Genomic DNA, 22,227 nt, shown 5'->3' with positions numbered 1-22,227 from the left:
AATGAACACATTCAAGCATCGCTGATCAAAATATTTTTCTCAGCACTGTCCTCTTCTTCAGGCCAAATGCGAGAACAGTGGCAGTTTGTGTTATTTCAAGATACACAGATAGAAACCAGCAATTTCTATGGCACTTTGGGTGGGCTAATAAAGTCACTGCCACTGCTTAGGGAATGTTGTCTCTGTGACAATGACAGATGACACATCATCCCTAAAACATGCTTTGTCATTTCCCTCTCTCGCTCTCTCTCTCTTTTGTGTGTGTACATACACACACACACATACACACACACACACACACACACATATATATATATACACACACATATATATTTGTTGTTGTTGTTGTTAGAATCAGAAGATACTTCCGTATCAAAAATGCTGGGGTACCTTTTGAACTAAACATAGACTATGGACCTACCTATGTCACTTAATACTATGATAGACCACTGGTGTGAAGTCTGGACAACTTTATTGATGATTTTTAGCATAGAAAGTGGGTACTCATTCAATGAAATTAGATTCTTTGCAGCATCACTGATACTTCTGGGTGGAAGAGATATGGCATGACTTTCAGGGGCTCCCTTTATGCTGAACATCAGCAGTTTTTTCTTTTTCCTGGACTTGATGACACTGCACAACAGGCTGTCTAAATAGCATTGCCACACACATGTCCATTTGACATGGCTATTTTGAATGTAGCAGTAGAGCCATATTCATTACAAAATGCTAGAAGGGTTGCTCCCCAAAAGGCCGAAATCATGATCCCTCTGTAGTATTTTCTACTGCCTACTTCATTTTTGAACTTCTTCCTTTGACTTCTACATTATTACTCCAGTGAATTCCATCTTTATTTATTTATTTTTATTAATATATTTTTTTTATTTCTAGGAGAGAGAGAGAGACAGCGTGAGCAGGGGAGGGTCAGAGAGAGAGGGAGTCACAGGCTGAAGCAGGCTCCAGGCTCTGAGCCAGCAGTCAGCACAGAGCCCGATGCGGGGCTCGAACCCACGAACCGCGAGATCATGACCTAAGCGAAAGTCGGACGCTTAACCGACTAAGCCACCCAGGCGCCCCGTGAATTCCATCTTTAAACATTCCTTTTCAATTTTCCTTTCATTCTGACCAAACATTCCATATTGGTATTTCTTAGATATATGTTCTAAGATCACTTCTGTCTCATTCTCTCCCCCAAGAATCCAAGTCATCCTAATCAACATATGGTGAGCTTTGGACTTCCAAATCTGTACCTTCAGCTCCAGAATTCTTCCCCGAAGCTCCAGACACATATTTAAATGCTTTCAGGATATTCTAAACTTGGGGTCCTCTAGAACTTTATGTTCAACATGTTCAAACATGAACTCACCCTAAGGCTGGAAGTCCTTTCAACCAATAGTTCCATCAATCATCTAATGATCACCAAGGATCCATTCTGGATTCCTTTAAATTCCACACTTAAATTCCATTTACTACTGTTTTACATCAGGTCCTCATCATCTCAGAAGGGTTATTTCAATAGTCTAGTTGGTCTTTTGGCTCACTTCTTGCCCTGGCTTCTATCCAAACTCTGTCTTGCTGGCAGAGTGAGCCCTGTGATGTTGCTTATTCTTCTACTTTAGAAGTTTGAATGGTGTTCTGAGATGTAAATTTCAAATCCCTTAGGATAAGGGATAAATAATAATAGAAAAGAATAAGGAATAGATAATAATACAAAATAGTGACCAACCACTAGAAAGATCCAACTATTCTACTCTGCAAATATTGTCTGTAGTCTTCCCGTACTTACCTAATACATTCAAGTGTCTCACACTTACAAAATTCTTCTAAATATTTATATCATTTCTGTTATATAGTAACAGTGATCCATGAGAATGCTTTGTTGTCTTGCTAGAAAGAAAAACGGCCCACATTATCCACTCCATACTCCAAAGCCTGTTAAGTCCAATATTAGTTTTCTCTTCCCCAGGCTGGAGAATAAACACTTCAGTTGGCTTTCTCTTCAGGAATTTTTTTCCCCAGTCTTTAAGTGTTCTTGTTGTTCACTTTAGAATCTTATTGTTTAGATAATATTCAAAGAAATCAGAGCCATTATTGTAATAAATCCTGGGTTTACATTGACTAAATCAGGAAGCTACACTGAGAATGCCTTTTTGAAATATTCTTAATGCCTCCAAGTCTCCTGTTTGGCTTTGGTCATTTTTCCCTTTGACAGCTCTTTCTATTGGAAAACAGATGACACGCAAAACAGAAATGCTTCATTACATCTTGAAACACACTTTTAAGCTTCAGAGTAGTAAAAGCCAAATTCTAAAGCATGAGACTTTTTCTGCTTTCTGTGCAGACACCTCTGTTCCTAAACGGCCCAAAAAACACTAGTGTGGAATACAAATTCAGATGGACACACACTTTGACAAGAATATTTATTTGTTATTACTGAAAAATACACAAAGGCGAAAGGTTGCTTAGCTGCTGATATCCCATAGTACAGAGGGTACTGTAAGAAAGGGGGACATATCTGTTATATATGGCAGTTTACATTTCTAAGGCATTTAGGCTTATGAGTAGTAGGTGCACTTAGGTCCACTTACTTGAGTTTAAACATACTGAGGCACACCAGGCAGGCAAAGGTTTTCAAACTATACAGTAAACTCTTTCATGCATTTGTGTCTAGGACTGTAAATCCACCTTCCACCCCCCATCATTCGCTTTTTCCACATGAGTTTTGGAGTTGTTCATAGAACTGGTAATAATCTACTCTTCAAGAGTTTGCTTATAATGACAATGCCAATGGGACACACAGGACAGAAATATTTCATGGACAGGTTCTATAGACTCTTACCAAATTGAGGCTCCAGTAAGAAAAACACTGATTTGCAAAGGCACAGTGGAGACAGGTTTAATGCATTAAATACAACATGAATCATTCACAATAACAAGTTTAGTGTTTCAGGGAACTTTTGTTAATACAACACAGTTGGTCACACAAAATACAAATGCTTCTGTTGATTTGTCTTGGCAACTCAGATACATCAACAGTGCTAACAGTTTAACAGCTTTGTTCTCATCTGACAGAAAATAATGGCAGTTCTGCAAGGCAAATGTTAAACCTGACCGTATGTATTTATTAATTCCACAGTGTTTTGACAGATTATAGGGGATGGAACTCAGAGGATGCTGACACGCTCACTGAGGGCTTTCATCTCTGTTTCTTCAGCTTCAGGACTGTCACTGTGGCTAGCACTTGGATTGATCAGGTGCACAGGGTACTGCAGCCCCTGCTCCCTGGCATACTGCTCCCACCGCAGATCATCGCTTTCGTGGGTGATGTAGCGTTCCCCGATTTTGCACTCCAGCTCTCGCAAATCTAACCAGGTCTGATAATCCTGAGGAAGGAATTCCAAAATATTACCAATTCCAAAATATTCATTAAAATACTGCCTCATTTGTTGTCAGTACCCACAACCGATGAGTGACCTTTTTGCCTTCCACTCTATCGGTGCCCTGTCTTCCCATCAGGTACCCTGAAGTGACATCATTGGCACCGAAGCCGTCATGTTTGCCTAAGCTACTGTGCATCAGAGGGTGGGCAATCAATACTTGCGATCAAGCAATTAGGAATCCTGGTATTCCTTTGATATTTAATGCCTACAAATAATCCTTCAGTATTTCACAGTATCATTTTTCTCAAGTTGAATGTGAAAATATATATGTAAGAGAAAACAAACACATGCATGTGTTTTATATATGCCATGCATTTGTTCCATGAATATTAGCGTAGGCTTTTAAAACACAGCTTGCAAAGGAGTATAGTGTATGACCAGATGTGCATCTACTTGGACACTTCTCAGGATTACACATACAGATGCTCTTGAAATCTGGTCCTTGGAGTTTTATAACGACTTAGATTTTCTGGGTTTTTTTTTTTGGCATGTGTGCACGTGCACGTATGTATGTGTGATATATTTCTTCCCTGTCACATTTTCTTGGTAGCGAGATTAAGAAACACTAAATTGTTATTGATTCCTAAGAAGTTGCATGCATTTTGGCAAATGAATTGATATAAGAACACTTTTAATTAAGAATATAACAAAAGATTTTTACATATAATATGAAATCTTATAAATATTCAGAAGTTCAGCTGATTGGGAAAATATTCAATGAATGATTTTTACCTGTAGCCAAGGGTGACTCAAAGTCTTATCCACGCTATAACGCTTTCTCATTTTTACTTGCAGCAAGTTATTGATAAGATCGATGGCTGAAAAAAATTCAATCATTGATAAAAATGGCTGACATATCTGGAATATATGAATAAGTCATTTATAGTTTATTTCACATTCACTCTTTCACACTGTCAAATGCAGCATTGTGATAGCAAGCACTAGAACCTGAAGAAAATACCTCTTGAGAATTCTAAAACCTACCCTTCATTTTATTTTGGATGTTAAAAAATGAAATTGAAAATAATTGTGGAGGAGGGAGTACGAGTCTTTAGTGAGTACAATGGTAAATTCCTCTTCTAGTCTGTAATACGTTTTTTGACAACAGGAATTTTGTCTAAATATACATCATTTAACTATTTCTTGTATTAAATGCAGAATACAACTAATATTCAAGAGAAAGCATTTACTAATCTTGTTTTGAGTTTAAAGATTAACTATACGTAATGGGCTTTATAATCTTAAATTAAATGACAGACACCTCACACCAAATAAAAGGAATAAAATAAAACACAACATGGCCATGACTCAGGAAAAACTCAGAGCCTAAAAGCCAATGACTCAATAGAAAAACACTTTTGTTTCTCTCATTTGGTTTTTAAAATATCCAATGAATTAGAATTATATCAGCCTTCATTGTTTTCTAGGGGAAGACAGGAAAGGAATTTGTCTAACAAGAATGATTCTATGAGGTTAGAACCCATCTATCCAGCTTAGTACTCAGCCTCTGATTGGGACTCCGACAGAGTGTAATTTAGGGGGATGAAAGTGATTCTTCTAGTTATCTAGTCTACAAAGCATCTGAGTTACCTATACTTCATATGACAGAATTTTCCCTCATCTTTGTAGAAGTTATATTTTCAGCCTAGATTATTAATAGTTCATTATTTATTACATTCACTACTATACTTTCTACTCATTCTCATAATAATCTCATATTTCTTTCTCTTAGCATTTTCTTCCCCCTCCCCCCCAAAAAGAGCTTACCGAAACCTGTGAAACCAATGGAAGCATTCACATTACACTGAAGTTAATTTCTACCCATAACGTACTGTGGTCACTATGTTTTAGAGTCAGAACTTTATCACTATTTTTGTTCCCTAAGTAATTGCCAACCACAATTTGTTATGGCAGATTTGGTGAATGAACAGATTAATGAATGAGTGACACATGTGAAGAACATTACCAATAAAGAGAACATTGTTTAAAAAAAGAAAAACTTTCGAATTTCTTTTAAAAATTGACTCAGTGAAAGGCATTTTGGATGGCACAGTTGATGCTGGATTGTATGAGGTGAAAAAAGAGTGTTTTAAGAGTTAGAAACAGTGATGAGAAGAATGGGGCTCTCAAACACTAATGATGGACCTGTTTTCAGAGTAACACCAGGTGCTCAAAGTTACTCATATTTGTTTTTGTCTGCCAAGAGCCACAAAATATATTTATCAACACACAAATACACACACATATTTATATGTACACACATAAATCTTCTAATTCTGCCCTTAGATCCTAAGTTTTCTCTTGGAAGTACTTGCCTGGGTACTCTGGCTGTGTTCAGACTGTGATTGTGTGCTTCATTCAGCAGAAAAAAATTTTAATCTCCACATATTCCATTCCCTTCAGAAACTTATAGTTTCTCCTCTGGCAGTACTTCCCTCCCCATTAGGCAGTGTGGTTCACTGTTGGGGTGCATTTGGGCACAAACCAGACCTTTTGTTGAGTTACTGTACTCCTACCTTCCTAATTACAGAATTCAAAGAAGAAGGAGTGAATTAATAACATGTATTTATTGCCTGCAGGGTCTGGGGAAGCATAATGCTACTTACAGTAGCACATAAGCTCTCCTGTCTCCCCTCATCCTCCATTTTTGCTCTGTGACTTCACAGCAGCCAGAACGGAAGGTGCACTTTACTCACCAGTGAGTAAATCATGTGAATGGATGTTTTAAAGCACATGCCCAATACACAGTTCACCGAGAGAACTATACTTTCAAAAGCTCTCTGGGAACACATGCTTGGAATTTGAAATTGTACTAAGTACTGTGTTTCCTAAGATATCCTAGCTAAGGCAAGAGTGTATTGGCCTAGATGGCATTTAAATGTGAACTATTGCATTTACTCTCTCCAATCAAAGAATTCTTAAGTGTTTCATTCTATGGCCAGTCAAGCGTGCAAATACTTGGAATGTTAGCATCAGAGAGATAGAACTCTAGATTACCGAAAGACTATAGAAATTATTTCTCTTGAGGGCCCTGGGTGGTTCACTCAGTGAGTGTCTGACTCTTGATTTCGGCTCAGGTCGTGATCTCATGGTTTCTTGGATTGAGCCCCTTTCTGCCCTGACAGCAGGGAACCTGCTTGGGATTTTCTGTCTACTCTCCTGCTAGCACACATACATGCACACACTCTCTCAAAATAAACAATAAAAAATAAACATTTAAAAAATGTCTCTAGAAATAATTTCTCTTTGCCTGATAATGAAAAAGATTCTGATTCATTCTATTTGAAGCAATGTTTGTCCCAGGTTGCCTCTGGACTCCTGTGACAGCCTGTACTTTCAGATCCCTACAGGCTGATGTACACCATACAATACAGTCAAAGCTACCTGATTCAGGACTTGATGACTGGGGAAGTTGGGGAGCTAATTTGCATTTTTTTTATATCAGCTACCTATTTGATTAAGATTTGGAGAGGAAAGATCAATCTCTTAGGAAACATAGTGACCATGTTATGTTATGGGTAGAAATTAACTTCAGTGAAATGTGAATGCTTCCATTGGTTTCACAGGTTTCAGTAAGCTTTTTTGGGGGGAAGAAAATGCTAAGATGAAAGAAATATGGGATTATTCATAATTAGCTGATGTATTTGTACACACAGATATTACTAAGGTTTTTTAAGTTTCATATTCATATTATTATATATTCCTAAAAACAACCCTATAAAAGTTATTATTCCAATCTACATTTTATATAAAAGGAAAAGATCTTTAACCTGGTCACAGTAAGATAGCTCCTGAACTGAGGCTGAAATCTAGGCGGACTGGCTCCAGAGCCTCTTCTCTTAAATATTGTGGCATATAGCAACTAGATCATACCATTAACTCATTATTATCAACTGATAACAATGTCGAAAATTAATTAAATTGAATTTTTCCAATTATGAAGATTAAATTCTTACATTTCCATATTTTTATGTTCACACACACACACACACACACACCTCTGTGAGATTTTTTTCTTTTAAGTTTATTTATTTATTTTGAGAGAGACAAAGACAGCACTAGGCAGGGGAGCAGCAGAGAGAGAGGGAGACAAAGAATCTGAAACAGGCGCCAGGCTGCCAGCACAGAGCCCAACATGGGGCTCAAATCCACCAAACTGTAAGATCACGACCTGAGCTGAAACCAAGTTGGACATTTAACTGACCGAACCACCCTGGTGCCCCAACACCTTTGTGAGTTTAACTCAACATTTTAGCATTCAAAGATTATTCTCAATAGGTGTGATTTCCTCCTATCATAAGGGGTTAATCTCCTAGCTTTCTAGCACTTCCAAACCAAACAAGCTTATCTGCTATGTATTAATGAGATTATCAGAAACGTTTTTTTGTTAGGAAAATGCTTAAATATCAGGCTGGATGACTCCACCCTAGATCACACTCCCAACTGCCAGGCCTGTGGGTTATTCTTTGAGCAAGGCTGACAAACAAACAAACAAACAAACAAAAGCAGTGTTACCTCCTAGGAGTATTGCTATCCAGTCTATATTTTATCAACTTCTTCAAAGGTTCTCATGGGAGATGTTTTCCAAATGTTTTACTATAGTCAAGGCACCTAAGTCCTCAGTAGTACTCATTCTACCATTCTACTTACTTAAAAAGAAAACTCAATTATCCTGGAAAATAAAATGAAGTAAACTAATGTTGACTAATATTGGCTTTTAGTCATTTTCTTCTATTTTCTTCTAAGACCAAGATTTGTTTTCTTTTCTTTTTTTTTTTTTTTTTTTGAGATTTTAAGCAATCTCCACACCCAATGTGGGGCTTGAACTCATGACCCTGAGATCAAGAGTCACATGCTCCTCTGATGGAGACAGCCAGGCACCCCATCAGGATTTGTTTTCTAAATGTAAACTATCTACTCAATCATTCACCCTAGGATTGTCAAGGATGAATGTTAAGCTTCCCGTTGCATGACTTCAGAATCCATTCTTTCCCCCTTTTAGAAATTCAGAAAACTCTGGCCTTTAGTATCTGGTCTTAAGTATTCTGGTCTCTCACTCATTTTATCCATGATTTATTAATCACTACTCAGGATGCTCTAAGAGGACTGTTGTGAGCTTTGTTAATACATAGTCTTGACACTTACTGGATTTAGAGCTGCCATTGGGTGTCCATTCTCTTATGAGCCCACCATTTCCCTCCAGATTTGCTAACTCCCAGCAGAAAGTGCTAGGTACAATGATTCAAATGTAAAGGATCCAAGCTAAGGAATGGGGAAAGCCAGATGCAAATGGGCAAAGAGACTAGTAAAACCGGAGTAGCCACAGCAGTGCCAAAAGGAAGCCGGCAGTCAGAGAAAAAGTCCAAACAGGATCTCACCTCCAGTTCCAAAACTTAAATCAAGAGTCAGCATTCTGATCTAGAGGGGATGCAGGGGGTGAAGAGGAGGGAGAGAAAACGGGACAGAAACCACACTGGAACATTCTGCAAATGTCTCTCAGAGATACTAAGCAGAGGAAACAGGGAGTGTTCTCCAACTGTGGGGAATAGGAGTGAAGAAGCAGGCTGCAGCAGTAGCAGGGAGAGTCAGAAGGAAAGGGGGCATGCTGGCATAGCAGAGAAGGATGCCCTTGACCAAGGGGAAGGGAGAAAAAGGCAGAAGTTTCAGGCTCCCCAGAGCCCCATGAGGATCTGAAGCCCAAGAGGTCTCTGTAGCCCCATGAGAGAGGGATACTGGAGAAGGAGATCATGTCTTAGAAAATCATGGTACCTTCAACTTCCTTCCCTACATACAGCAATAAGTATGTATCCAAACATCTGCTTTTCAAGAGCTGACGTTTATTGCAACATAGTGCTGGTCTCCACAGTTTTGGGCAATCAGCGGATGTCATTTTAAATAGCTGACATTGGTTAGGGCCAAAGCTATGCAGGAAATCCTCTATTCCCTTGGATTAGATTTTTTTGCTTCACACTTTCCTCCCCTATTCTCTCAGTCTGAACAACCCCCTACCCGTCCCTGAAGAAAACAGGAGAAAAATAGGCAGTGGCTGATGTCTCTTTCAATTTTTACAGTAAATATGATATTAATTTCTTCAGAGACTGGTAGGATTATTTTCTGACTATACCTGTCCATTTATTCTGGGAGTTAGCCTTTCTAATATTCTGAGGGTTTTGTTCTCTTATTCATGCTTAAGCTCAATCCCTTCCTTCCCTATTATTAATAAATTGTCTTAAATACGAGTTCTGTAAAGACTTTGAACAACCACATTGAGATGAGGGATAGAAGCAAAGAAGTGTTCACATGTAGCCCAGAAGGCTGATCTATAACCTGTATAGTTTTTTTTTTTTTTTTATGTTTACTTATTTTTGAGAGAGAGAGAGACAGGGGAGACACAAGCAGGGGAGAGACACAAGCAGGGGAGAGGTAGAGAGAGAGGGAGACACAGAATCCAAAGCAGGCCCCAGGCTCTGAGCTGTCAGCACAGAGCCTGTCACCAGGCTCCAATTCATGAGCGGTGAGATCATGACCTGAACCTAAATCGTCAGCATAACTGACTGAGTCACCCAGGTGCCCTCTGTATGGTTTTGATAATGGTTAAATACATGCTGGTTGCGACATTCTTAAAGAGTCAGATGACTGCCTATTTCACCAGTAGTTAATATTGAACTGATTAAGTGCCACCGAAGTCCTGTGAAGGTAATTTTTCAAGTACAAATTCAAAGAAGACATTCGTGATCTAATACTACCTGCACCCTCCCCCTTTGAGCACTAAGCATATAACCACTGGCTTCATACAGCAAAAGTGCAGCTCTTTCTGCCCACAGGTTCCCATGCTACTTAAATAAAATTACTAAGCTGCATTGTAAAACTTTTCAAGAATTCTTTCTTGACCTTCGCACCAAGAATCCCACAACAGAGGAGTTTTTCCCCTTTTCTTTGTTCCTGGAAAATTTTAAATGATTGTATGGTTCAAATTTTTATTTTTAAACAATCCCCTATCCTTCACAAGCAGAGTTTTGTGCTTTCTAAAATGTCTCTAGCCATGAATTCGCGCTAATGTTTCCTATACATTAGAAAAAAAAGAAAGAAAATGTTTTTTTAAGTGTATTTTGAGAGAGAGTGAGCGAGCGAGAGTGCAAGTAGGGAAAGAAAATCTTTTTTTTTTTTTTTGAAGCCTAATTTTATTTTTTGCTATAGTAAACTCTTGGCTAATACAGTTACTCGCCCCCTAACTTCCTGTACAGCAATTTCCCTCATTGCCCCATCAGTTGAAAACTAAAATGTCAGGAAAGCAAATAAATTTAATCCAGTGTTCTCTTTTACTAGAATGGAACTTTGAGCAGATGTTAGGATAGCTACAGTTCTGGGCAGCCTGTTTGCCAGGTGCACTAGCAATATCGGAACAAAACCAAAACTAAATGCTATATGCAGGTGCTAAAGGAATTTATGTTTTAATATGCAAGGGAATGTTCCATAAGAGTGTTAACTGTATGGATTCCATTTTCGTCTGCCATCAAAATTCAGAATTATCCTTGCAACTGTAGGCACTATCTTGCAGTCATTCTGTATTTCAAAGCAAATACCACATGTACGAACAAAATAGGTTCTCTGTATGTAGGAGGTATATTTACATATGCCACTGCTACGGCTAAACTGAACAACATCCAAAACCTGGAGAAAATCCTACTAAGTGAATAGAACTGGACGTATGTGCACATATAATAGGTCCCTCGGGTCACACCTCTCAGTTATTTCCCTTTCCCATCTTGTGTTATTTCAGTGCAAGCCTGTCCTTCCCCTACTCTTCCCACTAGATTTTAACTCCTTGAAGGTCACACAGATTTATGTGTTCATTTTTGCAGGGAAGTTTCATAAATATTTAAAATAAAATGCATCACTCACTGCCTTAGGAAAATGCTTGCTAAACAGCGTTTGGTAGATTGAATACATTAATTAGACATCTAAATGACCATTTCCTCAGGTCTAAGTTTGAATATTCACATTATGTGCATATGGTTTGTATATTTTGGCTAAACATATTCCTGGATGGTAAGACATTACAACTCCATAAAATGTAATAGATCATAGGATCGGTAATTTCCATCAGAAAATCAGAATAATGCTGAGAATATCTGTAATAAAGCTCATGTGATTTTGCAACGTTTATTTTATAGAAGAGAAATTACCCATGAATTCCATGGACTGACCTCTTCTTTTTAAAAATTTTGTCCATATGTCTTCTGTCCACCTGCAAATTATTCAAGTACAAATTTTCAAATTGGAAACCAGATCAGGACTATTTTTCCAGTGATGGGGCCATCATCTGTCAACCCGTCAGCTCCCTGCCTTCAAGGAAGTGTTTTCTTTTTTCCCTTCCATTCTGCCTCACTGCCTGTCACAGTGCTCAGTACTTCTCTTGGTTTGCTTCATGCTGATGGTAAGTTGTGTGTTTATTTTAAAAATCGTTTTGCAACCCTTCACATTCCAGCTCTCAACCCAGCAAGCTGTTGCCCGGCAACACTAACTGGGACGCTCCTCCCGGGCTGAAACCAGAGGCTGCAGGCAGCAAACAAGGCCGCTGGAAATCATCATCTTACTCTTTCTGAGTCAATTACCGCAATCCAACGAAGTGCAAGACCTTTCGAGACTCAAGTTGGTATCTTTCCTTTTCCAGCTCTTTCCTCTGTAGAAAGTTACTCTATCAATGGTTATGCCTTTGCTTTACATTCAATTTCATTTCCTCTTGAACTGGAAATACAATCTTGGAAATCACAAATTGTTTAAACACGGCATACAACAGCCCTGAAAATGATGCTAAACTGATTCAAAATTTAAGGCAGAAATCAAAACGTATTTACAGGAGCCTAATCATGTGCAGTGTGGATTTTCCCCCCATTTTCATAGCACATTAAAATCCTTTGGAGAGGTTTCAGTTTTTCTGATTTTTTTTTTTTTTAATGCTAATACTCAAGCCACAGGTCAAGTGAAAATCTTTAGGGAGGGGCTTCCAGGCTTCGGTTATCTTTAGAAGCACCACAAGTGTTGCTAGTATGTGCAGCTGGAATTGAGAACAACTCTGCCAAGGAGTGCTTCTCAGACTTTTACACGCATAAAACAACACAGGGATCTTAAACTGAAGATTCTGATTCAGTAGATCTGGGGTAAGACCTGAGAGTCTATAGTTTAGTGGCTCACAGGAGAAGCCTTAGACCTACACATGTACCCTTGTTACATATTTTCAGTAGCAAGGAACGAGAGGTAGAAGAACATTGATAGTAGTTAACAACTGGTTTAATATTGCCCCAAGGGCCCCTGAAGAGATGGATGTAAAGACAAAGAAAGGCATCTAAACATACAGGTATCTGTCCTCAGCCCCATCTGGTTTAGTATTCTGAAAGGAGGACATAGAAGGGTTTTCAGAGAGCTTTCATTCAGAGGATGCCAACAGGACACAAACTGGGTTACATAAATCAGCTCCAAAATAACTGCATCTGGAGCTCTAGGCCATCCTAGTATCATAACATTTAACAGGGATCAATGAAACGGAGTCCTCTCTTTAGGCCTCACTCCCCCGTCCCCGAAGGAAAGGTCTAAGTACAAAACAGGAAAACCTGGCTTATCAACAATGTTTGTGAGAAGGAGTTCAGGTTCTAAATCCACGGTAAACGCAACATGAGTCCATCTATTGTTCCCGAGTTGTGATTTTTAGGCCATGCTGAAAGAAATGTGTTCTTTATCATGAGGAAGTGGTAGCTTCACTTTAGACTTAACTAGACTTGTGGAACCTTGAGTAAGAACAGCTCTGGGGTTTGAAAAACAAAGATGAGAGTGTTTGGACCAGAGTGAACAGGACGCTGAAGCAAAAGCTGATTGCCCTAGAGAAGAGATCAGGGGTGAGATGGTGGTTGCTTTTCAAACCTGAGATTAGCCTCTATTTGGAAAAAAAAAGAACGGGTTTGTTCTAACAGTGGGTAAAAACAGAGATTTTGGTTGGGTTCAGATTCAGAAGAAATAAGGGTCCTTGTGAAACCATTTTCTATCACAGAAGCAATTTAAGAATGTTCTGGATAATTACTCAGTATACTGGTATAACAGAGCAGTACAGGGGCTGAGTAAGACTTTTAACATGCTATATTTTGAAATATTCTCTGTTGTCATTGTGGAGGAGAGCTAACTTACAGAATACTTAAACCTTTACTGTTCCTCTACCCTGACATTTCAGATGTCATATTTCAACTCAACTATGATATACATTCAGAAGTGAAATTTTAATTTTATAATTGGAATATGTAGGAGAGATTTCAATTTGGATGGCAAACAAATAGCCAATTTTTCAGCACTTATAATGCCAATATTCCCTCTTTTAATGCTAATATTTTTGCTAAAACTTCTGAGCGTTTTTTCCCTACAAATTACCATTTTTTAGAGAAAATTCTTTCAGTTTCATTTTACTTGCTACCAAAATAAATGATTCATTTCCTGGTGGTACACCCTTTCAGGTAATATCTCATTTGGACTTGAAATATATATGTATACATACACACACATACAAAATAAATAATTAACTCTATTGGAAGATTTTAAAAATCACTGTATGCCTTTGGTTCCCAATTTTAGGCTTATTTATTATTTTTGAATGAACTGCAATGGCTTAAAAGAAGGTAAACTAAGTAACTCCAGAGTTCTGAGGAGAGATTATTAAACCCCAGTGGAAGTTTGAACCCACATAATTCACTTTAGTTTACCAGTCATGATAGAATTTCCTGACACTCAGTCAAGCATTTTAAAGCAGCTCACTGGCTAGCTCCCTCACATCTCTTCCGTGCTGTTATGTCTGACAGTGGTGCTAATATGTTGCCAAATCAATCTATTCATTAATATTCAGCAGGCTTGCTGGATCTACAAGCCTCATAAACTGTTACAAACACAGTTTAATTATTAAAATGACAATTGTCTTTCTTTTGTTTCCTATACCGTTGGACTTCTGGGTCTCATCTACCCAAGGCTTATTTTCAATGGGGTTGTTTTTTGTTTTGAACAATATGTAGTGCAAGAGGGACCTACAGCTGGTTCCTTTTCATGGCAAAGTGCTACTTCCAACTTAAGTGTTTAGCGTTCTGGAACACTGTTGGATTCTGAAAACATACCATGTGGTATTCTTGGTGCAAGGCTTTTATTTAGCTTTGCTTTGTGTTTGTACTGGCTGTATTTTTCATCTTCAATTTCTGGTAGAAAAACACACTTGTGACCAATTTTATTTGAATTAACCACACTGAATGATAAAAAGTGCTTTAAATGTAAAATTTAGATGCTTTGATAAATTTAGCGGTGTAGTATGATAGCCATTCTATGACTTGAGATGCCATATATTCTACTGTTCATAAATGTCAGCACAGGATTGAGACCAACTGGCAAAGTAAAGTATAGCTATGTCTATCAGGGAAAGGAGGATACAGAAATACTAACACTGAGGCTATTCGAGAACACAAGCAGAAAAAACCTATGGCACTGGTGCATCATAATTTAATAATCTTGAACTGAAGATAAGCTATAGGATTAATGCTAGGGGTTTTCCTCCCCACCGCCCTTTTTATATGTGGAATGTCAAGGATTTGTGTCAGCTCTTAATTCTTCATAATACACACTAACCATGTGACTGTGAGGCTGAGCAGTCACAACACAGCAGGTGACTTGAGAATAGGTGCTTCTTCAGACGTCACCTATGAATGCAGAATATGATCTCTATCTGCAGGGGTTGGGGACTCATTGTGAGACAATTTCCAAGGCTGCCTCTGTGTTGATTACAGCCTGCTTGTCTCCCTAATGTCACATAAAGGAATATCAAAACTCAGAAGAAAAAAATAGTAATTTCTCTGGTGATCTTCATGGTCTATTACTAACCTTCCTCAAATTGACCGTGTGTTTCTCATTGAGCACATCAATTCAAGTTGATGATAGAAATGTACTTTTTACTCTAATAGATGCCTTCCCATTGCCGCAGGTTTGTCATCATTCTGGTAAGATGACTTGCACTGGTGCAAGTTATATCTCACTTTACCAGCTGTTACAATCCACATTGCTCGGTCTTCCACCACTTCCTTTCTTCCTCTAAGAGTAAACTCTTGGGAAAACAAAAGCTGCCTTCTAATGTTACATACAAAAAGGCATAGTTTTAGATGTATGTGATGATTTTGGGCAACTGAAGGAATGTAGGAAAAGAGAATTTGTTTGACTTTCACACTTGATAATTCTCCTTTGTGTGGGCATAAGTTGAGAGAATGGAGGTTGCATCTTCTTCATCTGCCCAATCACGATGCCAGACTGGTGTTACAGAAAAGGAAACATAACCCTCGCTCTTCACTGAATAACACTTACATATACATATATATGTGTGTGTGTGTGTGTGTGTTATTATATATGTGTTTTATATATATATAATATATATAAAAAATATATATATTTGAACACTTAAAGTTTTAGNATTAAAAAAAAAAAAAAAAAGAACTCACAAACTATGAGATCATGACCTGAGCCGAAGTCGGACACTTAACTGACTCAGCCAGCCAGGCACCCCCCATTTTTATTATTCCTTAATGAAAGTACTGTATGTATCTGGTACAAGATCTAAATCAATTTGTAAAAAGAGCTCAAAATGAAAAATAAAAACCTCACATCTCATTATGAGGCCCACTCTGCAGAGACTACCTCTTTTAACTACTTAAAATTTCTTCTGATTAGCTTTATACCAGTGCCACGCAGAGGAAGTTCATGGATCAGTACCAACCTGTGAATTCATTCATCTACAGTGAGAGAGGTACAGGAAGTAAACAAAGTCTGTGGGAACTTTTATAGAAAATTGATATTGCTGTCATATGTTTTTATTTGATTTGATTATATATATATATATATTTAGAAATTAAGATAAAATAAAACTGGTCCTTCATCACAGAGTTTGAGAAGAACCACCTTAAAAACAAAACAAATCAGGGGTACCTGGGTGGCTCAATAGGTTAAGCTTCCGACTTGGGCTTAGGTCATGATCTCACAGCTCGTGAGTTCGAGCCTCTCATCGGGCTCTGTGCTGAGAGCTCAGAGCCTGAAGCCTGCTTTGGATTCTGTGTCTCTCTCTCATCTCTGCCCCTCCCCCAACTCACACTCTCTCTCTCTCTGTCTCTCAAAAATAAGTAAAGATAAAAAAAGTTAAATAACACAAACATAGATTCCTTTCCGTTAAGGACAATGAATCATTTTATTTCAGGTTTCTGTACTGTACTGTCCTTCTTCTCTCAAGTAATTAGGTTATCTTAAAGTAATGTACTGGCCACCTCTGTAATTTAGAACAGTGCCTGGCAAACAAAATGGGATATACATACATATATATATATATATATGATATTTAATCAAAAGTTTTAACTCAACATCAAATTATACATTAAGTCATACAAGTAAATATGTATAACTTAGTCCATTCACCTTGGCAGAATCTTAAACGAACTTGTGGAAGCTATGGTTCTTCTAGCTCTCTTCACCTCTTTTCTATTCCCCTCCTCAGCATTGTAGATATTTCATTACTTACATTCCTTCACAAGTATAATATAGTCAGACACGCTTGCTCTAAAGGTTATCTAAAATTGTGAATCAGTAAGCAGTATGTGGGATAATTTATAAGTAACTATTATGAACCCTAAGATTATAACCCCTGTCCACTATACCATATAATATCAAATTTCCAAACCCATGTCCATTCAAAGGAGAATTGTCATGCGTCAAAAGGATTCTCTTTTCCTACATCTCTTTAATTGAGCAAAGCACAAAATCATAACACATATGTTAGTTTCCTCTTTATTATACATAACTCTGTTATACAACTTACTCTATTTCCTGGAGTTCACATGTTTTCTTCTTTATTCCTGACAAAAGAAACTGGTCAAAAACCTTTTTCTATTCTTACTACTTTCATGGCAATCAATATTGAAATACAGTTAACATTTGAAATAAATTACATGGCCTGATAGTAAATATCTGAGAAAGAAAATGTGAATGCAAATAGAGGTTAGGAATTAGAGAGGAATTTTATGATTTATTTAAATTTAAATAATGGGAATTTATGTAAGAATTTAAGAGTACCTTTCAGCTGTCAGGTCTTTCAGAGGATCAGGGCTCTGAAGCAGTATTTCTGAAAGCGTGATCCATGGACCTCTGACATTCTCAGCACAGGATTGTAGTTTATGAGGGTAGAGCCTGGGAATCTCCATTTTTAACTAGCTCCTCTGATTAAGTTTGGCATGGTAAAGTTAAAAATGCCTGCTATAGACCTAGAGCTAGACTATGACAGATTTAAAATAAGCCATACCCCAGAAGGTTCTTTGGCAAAATTATTAGAAATCCCTTTCCTTGCAAATATTTCCATGTTCCATTAGTTAGTTTTTCCATTTCCCATTTCTAAGCTCTACACCCCTGGTATCTACTTCTTAAGTCATAGACAGGGCCTTGTTTGCAATTTTCTGATGTCTTGGCAATGTCCTTCCAAGATTTGCTCTTATTACTGTACCAGATGTGACAAACATGAAGAGCAGCCTGGTCTTTTATTTTGGAATTGCTAAAAATGCAATGAAAGGAAGGGAATATTGATACATGATCAAGAAAGTCATAATTTTCCTTAGTTTCATCTGATTATCTAAAAAATATTTAAGTGATAATGGGCTTCTCTTTCCATGAGATACTGTAAATTTGCTTAATTAAGTAAATATTTTAAAGTAAGCATGCAAGTCATTTCAAGGGACTGAGAAAGGTCATAAGATGGATGTGTTAAGGGCCAAACTGAATCTAATATGTGACAAAGCTTGACAGAAGTAAGGCCATGTGTAAGCATTGATAGGTAACAATAGATTAACTGGATGATGTGAAATGGCCATCTGGTAGTCACAATGATGGAATGAAACAAGGTGCAGTGCACAACACTGGCTTAGAATGAATTGAAATGTTCTCATACTCCCATCCCACGGTAACCCAAAGTCTCTTCTTGTACAATTATTTATAATCATATGATCCATTCTGGAGTGTTTTATTATATACATGCATTCTTATTTAGTTATATATTTATAACTCTATTTACAGTGTGTCTATTTAGTTACATATATGTAACTATATATGAGTATAATTAAATGTATGTTTAGTTACATATATACTTTACATATATAAATATACACAAGTTTGTGTGTATAACTAAATACATATATACAGACAGATACATAGATAGATCATGTAAAGTGACTGGAAAATAGAAAGTGTTCGTTATATTTAAGATAATCTAGTTATGTCAATCACTGTGGTATGCACTTTCCACTGAAATTTCATTTAATACTTAAAATAACCCAGTGAGTTAGGAATCACTGTCACCATATTTGAGACAAGAAAACTGAGACCTAAGAGAATAAGTAAGTTGGATGAGGTCACCAATACACTAAGTGGAAGAGCTCTCAATTCAGGTCGTTATCACAACATGATCTTGTTTCTCTGTATTTTTAGACATTATTAAAAACTGTGTTGCTACTGCAGCTCTAAGCTAGTGAAAGCATATTAAAAATTTAATGTGACAGCATGGCAAAATCCATTAGAAGGATAATCAAGAGGCTGTAAATGTAGTAGATAAGAGCATCTACCTTGGAGCCAGCTGACAGGATTTGCACCCTGGCCCCACTCAGGAAAACCACTTAACTCTCGGTGACTACGCTCCCTCATCTTTCAAATGGAAACAATTATAGTATCTACTCAAAGGTTGGGGGTGATTAAATGAGTTCATGTAAGGAAAGTGTTTAAATAGTGCTTGGCTATAATGCAAATGCTATAAAAGTGTTAGCTGCTATGATTTTTTTCTTTGAAAATTTAATTTTACCATCTCCATTTTTCACGTAACAATTGCTGAGTTAGGTTTTCCTAAGATTTTTCTCATTTTTCAAATCATACCTTGACTCACAAAAAAAAATTTATAATGGACATCTGTTAATGGTTTTGTGTTTGTTTTTGGCCTACTATCTTTTCCCTGCAGGAACTTACTCTCTCCAGACTGGAGAGGCTCTCCACCATCTACAAGGCCAATCAAAGCCAGGTTCCTGCGGTGACAATGTGATTGTTCCCAGGGTATTACAGGATTTAAGCAGAGCCAATCAGTGCCCCTTTCAGAGACTGTATGGCTACTGATAAATAATTACTCTTCCATTCAGAGATCATGTACAATGAGTAGCATGTAAGCCTGGGGCTGCCGGGGGATCACTTTGCAACACATGAAGAGTCCACCTGAGGGGGAAGCCATCATAAAGCAAAGCAGAGATGATGAGAGATGGGGAAATATTATGCTGAACCACCAGACCCACATAGATGAGTTTCACCTTTTGGACTTCCCTGTTGAGTGAGTCAATGTATTATCTTCTGTGTACGTCAATTATAGGTTTCTATTATTTGCACACAAGAGTCCCGACTAATTCACTGCTAAATTAGTAGTAAGCACATCCCCAGGATGCCAGTACTCTGTTTATTATATCAAAAACAATGAATGAATTTAAAATATTCCCTATAGATTCCTAAATATCAAGCCATAAGAAATAAGCACCCTTTGGTGTACAATTATCTATGCTATAAAGAATGGAGACAAATAATTCGAAGTCCAAGCCCTTCCACTGTGTGACTTTAGACAAGTCACTTAACCTTTTGGTTTCTCTCTATTACAGAGACTAAAACAAGTTACATATTGGAGGATTGCTGTGAGGTTCAAATGGTATGATGCAAATTCCACCACTCCAAGATATGGTACTATATTATATCAAGTCCATGTCTACACTAACAGAAAAATAAATGAATGACACAGGATTTTTTTTTTCTTCTGACACATCTATGTATACTACAAAGACCTTACAACCTTCTTTTTTCTTTTTCTCTTTCATGCCAAGAAACACACACACACACACACACACACACACACACACACACACAACTACCAATATGTCTGAAGAATACTTGGGAAACATGCACATCAGTTTGCATATAATTTCCAAAATTATACAATCACTTCTTGGTTACCCGCCAGAGCAGTTGCTTAGCTTAGTGCTCTGCTATCCCCCTCCTAAATCCAAGTCCTTGATTCACCCCACACCTGCCTGTCTAGATGTTTTTCACATCTTTTATCTCATTCAGTCTCAGTTACCAACTCATTATATAGGCAGGAATCATTATCCTGCTTTACAGATGAGGAACTGAAGCTCAGAGAAGGTTAAGTGATGGCTAATTAGAATGGCAGATACTACCATAACTCAAACCACTTGACTGTTGATCCTTACCTTTGGTTTTTGAGTCAATGAAGTGCTTAGATTTTTATTTCCTTGTATCTATATTTTTAGTGGTTCTGGAGTGGTTTAAAGTATATGGAGACTGAAAATTTACTAATATCAGTTGTGACCATCCTTTGCCAATACTAGTTTCCTTGTGTGTTTATCAGATCTATGTGCTTAAAATCGCATGGTCCCAGCCCGTTACAATTTTTCATGAGGGGATTTTTTGTTCTCAACAAGATAGTGGGATAAATAATTTTTCCTTTATATCAACTATTAGTACTGTTCATATATCAGCAACTAGGTTACTCATTTGTCATCCAGAGTAGCAATTAGCAAACAGTACAACTCTTGTGCCTCAAAGGCAAGGATGAGTCAGAGGAAGATATTGAGGAGAGAGGCCAGTTAATTCCCAAACCTATTTAGAAAAGTGAATTTCTATCTGAGCTGGTCTCTACATAACTTTGTCTGAGTGATAGGAAATTTTTAGCACTTAGAAATATCTGTAGCCAAGTAAATATGTAATTCCTGGTCAAATATAAATGCTTTTAAATTTCCCATGTAATTTTCTTACTCAAATATTGTATTTCTTTCTTTGCAATTTTTAGTGACTAGCCTAAATTCCATCTCCTCTGAAAATGCAATTCTGACTAATCAAGTCCACAGTGATTCTTTCTCCTTTGAACTTGGCATATTTCCATTTAGCTTCAAGTTCTTTAAGGAATATTTTATTTTTGTTCTTTACTTTCATGTTACCTAGGATGTGTGGGTGTGTGTGTGTGTGTGTGTGTGTGTGTGTGTATTTGTGATTTCCCAAAAGAGTTTCTTGAACCATTAATATCTAGGTCTCTGGCCTCTACTATCAGTGCTAATTAAATGTTCACATCTATAGCTATTGGTTTCTGGCCTAAATAGGTTATATCTAATAGCTAGGCCAGGACATTTCCATCATATCAGAGAGCAAGCATCATTTATTCCACTACTTCAAGAAAAAGTACTCCACTATTCCAAGAAAAAATGTTACAATGTGGAGGCAGTTTACCCAATGTATTATTCCTGCATAATAGGAAAATGTGACAGTCTTCAAAGGTATTCCAGATTTGCACCATGGTAACAATAGCAAGTCCTTTTACTGGGTTTCTGGATTGTGGGTATCAAACATAACGGTTAGCCATATTTAAAGGTAGTGTTTCCTAACAAGGACACTGATCACAAGGTTATTTGATAATTCCACCTTTCTGCCTCCAGGAAAAGAAACCTAATTATACTTTGCTTTTTGCCTCTGTTGAATTATCCTAAATATTTCATTAGTGCTTTGGCTACATGATAGTTCATTTGTAGGTCACAGATTCCTTTAAGATATATCCATCCAGCTATGATTTACAACTAATTAGAGAATGTTAAAGGTTGTTGCTAATAGTAACTCAAAGCCCTGATAATGGATAGCTCTTGTCACTTAATAC

General features: G+C 37.4%; 1 protein-coding gene across 1 annotated transcript in view; it reads right to left on the bottom strand.

Moving 5' to 3' along the window:
- Positions 1–2,870: 2,870 nt before the first annotated feature.
- The window catches only part of PRKD1 (protein kinase D1), a 319,505-nt gene continuing 300,148 nt past the window's right edge, over positions 2,871–22,227 (bottom strand). Inside the window, exons 17-18 of the mRNA XM_077772733.1 lie at positions 4,173–4,258; positions 2,871–3,383 (exon numbers count right to left, since the gene is read on the bottom strand). Of these exons, the coding sequence (XP_077628859.1) occupies positions 3,165–3,383; positions 4,173–4,258 (305 nt within the window). The 3' untranslated portion in view covers positions 2,871–3,164. The remainder of the gene's footprint in view (positions 3,384–4,172; positions 4,259–22,227) is intronic.

Source organism: Crocuta crocuta, unplaced genomic scaffold (genome assembly GCF_008692635.1).
Source record: "Crocuta crocuta isolate KB4526 unplaced genomic scaffold, BGI_CrCroc_1.0 scaffold116, whole genome shotgun sequence".
Classification (NCBI taxonomy): Eukaryota; Metazoa; Chordata; class Mammalia; order Carnivora; family Hyaenidae; genus Crocuta; species Crocuta crocuta.
This window is presented reverse-complemented; position numbering and strand designations above follow the sequence as displayed.